General features: G+C 38.6%; 2 protein-coding genes across 6 annotated transcripts in view; one reads left to right on the top strand and one right to left on the bottom strand.

Annotated features, from left to right (window-relative positions):
• Positions 1 to 1,191, top strand: part of LOC116849570 — a 58,591-nt gene that overhangs the window by 14,947 nt on the left and 42,453 nt on the right. For both annotated transcript variants that reach the window (XM_032826853.1, XM_032826852.1), the window contains exon 2: positions 964 to 1,134. In XM_032826853.1, coding sequence (XP_032682744.1) covers positions 964 to 1,134 — 171 coding nt within the window. The remainder of the gene's footprint in view (positions 1 to 963; positions 1,135 to 1,191) is intronic.
• Positions 1 to 1,191, bottom strand: part of LOC116849568 (octopamine receptor beta-1R-like) — a 111,608-nt gene that overhangs the window by 75,996 nt on the left and 34,421 nt on the right. The window lies entirely within an intron of this gene.

Below are 1,191 nucleotides of genomic sequence, written 5' to 3'. Positions count from 1 at the left end.
AGAGAGAGAGAGAGAGAGAGAGAGAGAGAGAGAGAGAGAGAGAGAGAGAGAGGAACAACGTAAATCAGTTGCAGAAATTTATAAATCGTATATATATAAAATAAATTTATTCATCAATTTATTCTTTAGCTTACAGCCAAGAAGTAGGGATTTAGTTTGCAATATTATACCTTAACTCACACATCCTTCTCATGCATATATCCATGCCATCATTCGCCTCTATCTAACTCTTCTAACTCTACTTAATTATATCTCTGTTTCTCTCTTTGTTTATTGTATCTCTTCACCCATTGTACTTTCCCCCTCTTTATCATTTCTCTATTTTTCCTCCCTTAATTTCTTTGCTTTTTCTTTTTCTATCCATAACATTTTCTAATTGCCCATACTTTTTTTCTATCCAACTCTTCATCCCAGATCCTATTTAATCTTTCCTCTTCATTTTGTCCAAAATCTTTAAACCAGTTCTTTGCTGTTTCATATTCTTTCACGAAGTGATCTCTATACTATCTCTACCTTATAATAACGATATTCCCCCGTGTAATTTTCTATCCTTTCTTTATCTTCTTTAAATCATAAGTATATTTTTCTGCAATAATCAATTGAGACAACTTCTGTTTTCACACCGGGAACTTGTAAGTTAAATATTTTTTTCTAAAACAACCGAATAATATAAAGCCAAAATTTCGACTCGGGCGAAGTCAAGGCGAGTTTTCTTTCACGAAAAAATCTACGTCTCCTGTTTCCCCGTGGTACTAAAGAATCGACATAAGGCGATGAAAATAGTCTCTATACCGCGCAAATCTTCGCCATTTACACGACAAAATTTATCTACTTATACATACATGTGTGTATTTGGAATATTCGCGTCCACCGACGAAAGACGCTATGAGATACGAGCGGGATCGCGGCCCCGAATCGAATTCGTGAGTGCGTCCGAGCGTGAACAAATGGATTTGCTTACAGAGCGGAGCTCGTCCAGGTCAGGCTCGCCGAGGGAAATCCTGTCTGCAAGAGAGGATCTCTGACTGACCATGTAATACGCGACATTTTCACGAATGACCTCGGCCGATGGAAGGCACATTACGTTTCACCTGCTGTCAGCATCTTGCCGCAAAGGAAAGTGACATTACGTCAGTAAGTACTCAATAGTCAACGAAGAAAGCTCCCCGGACTCTCTCTCTCTCTCTCTCT

Source organism: Odontomachus brunneus, unplaced genomic scaffold, assembly GCF_010583005.1.
Source record: "Odontomachus brunneus isolate Ranch 3 - 2012 unplaced genomic scaffold, Obru_v1 Obru_scaffold_118, whole genome shotgun sequence".
Lineage (NCBI taxonomy): Eukaryota > Metazoa > Arthropoda > Insecta > Hymenoptera > Formicidae > Odontomachus > Odontomachus brunneus.
This window is presented reverse-complemented; position numbering and strand designations above follow the sequence as displayed.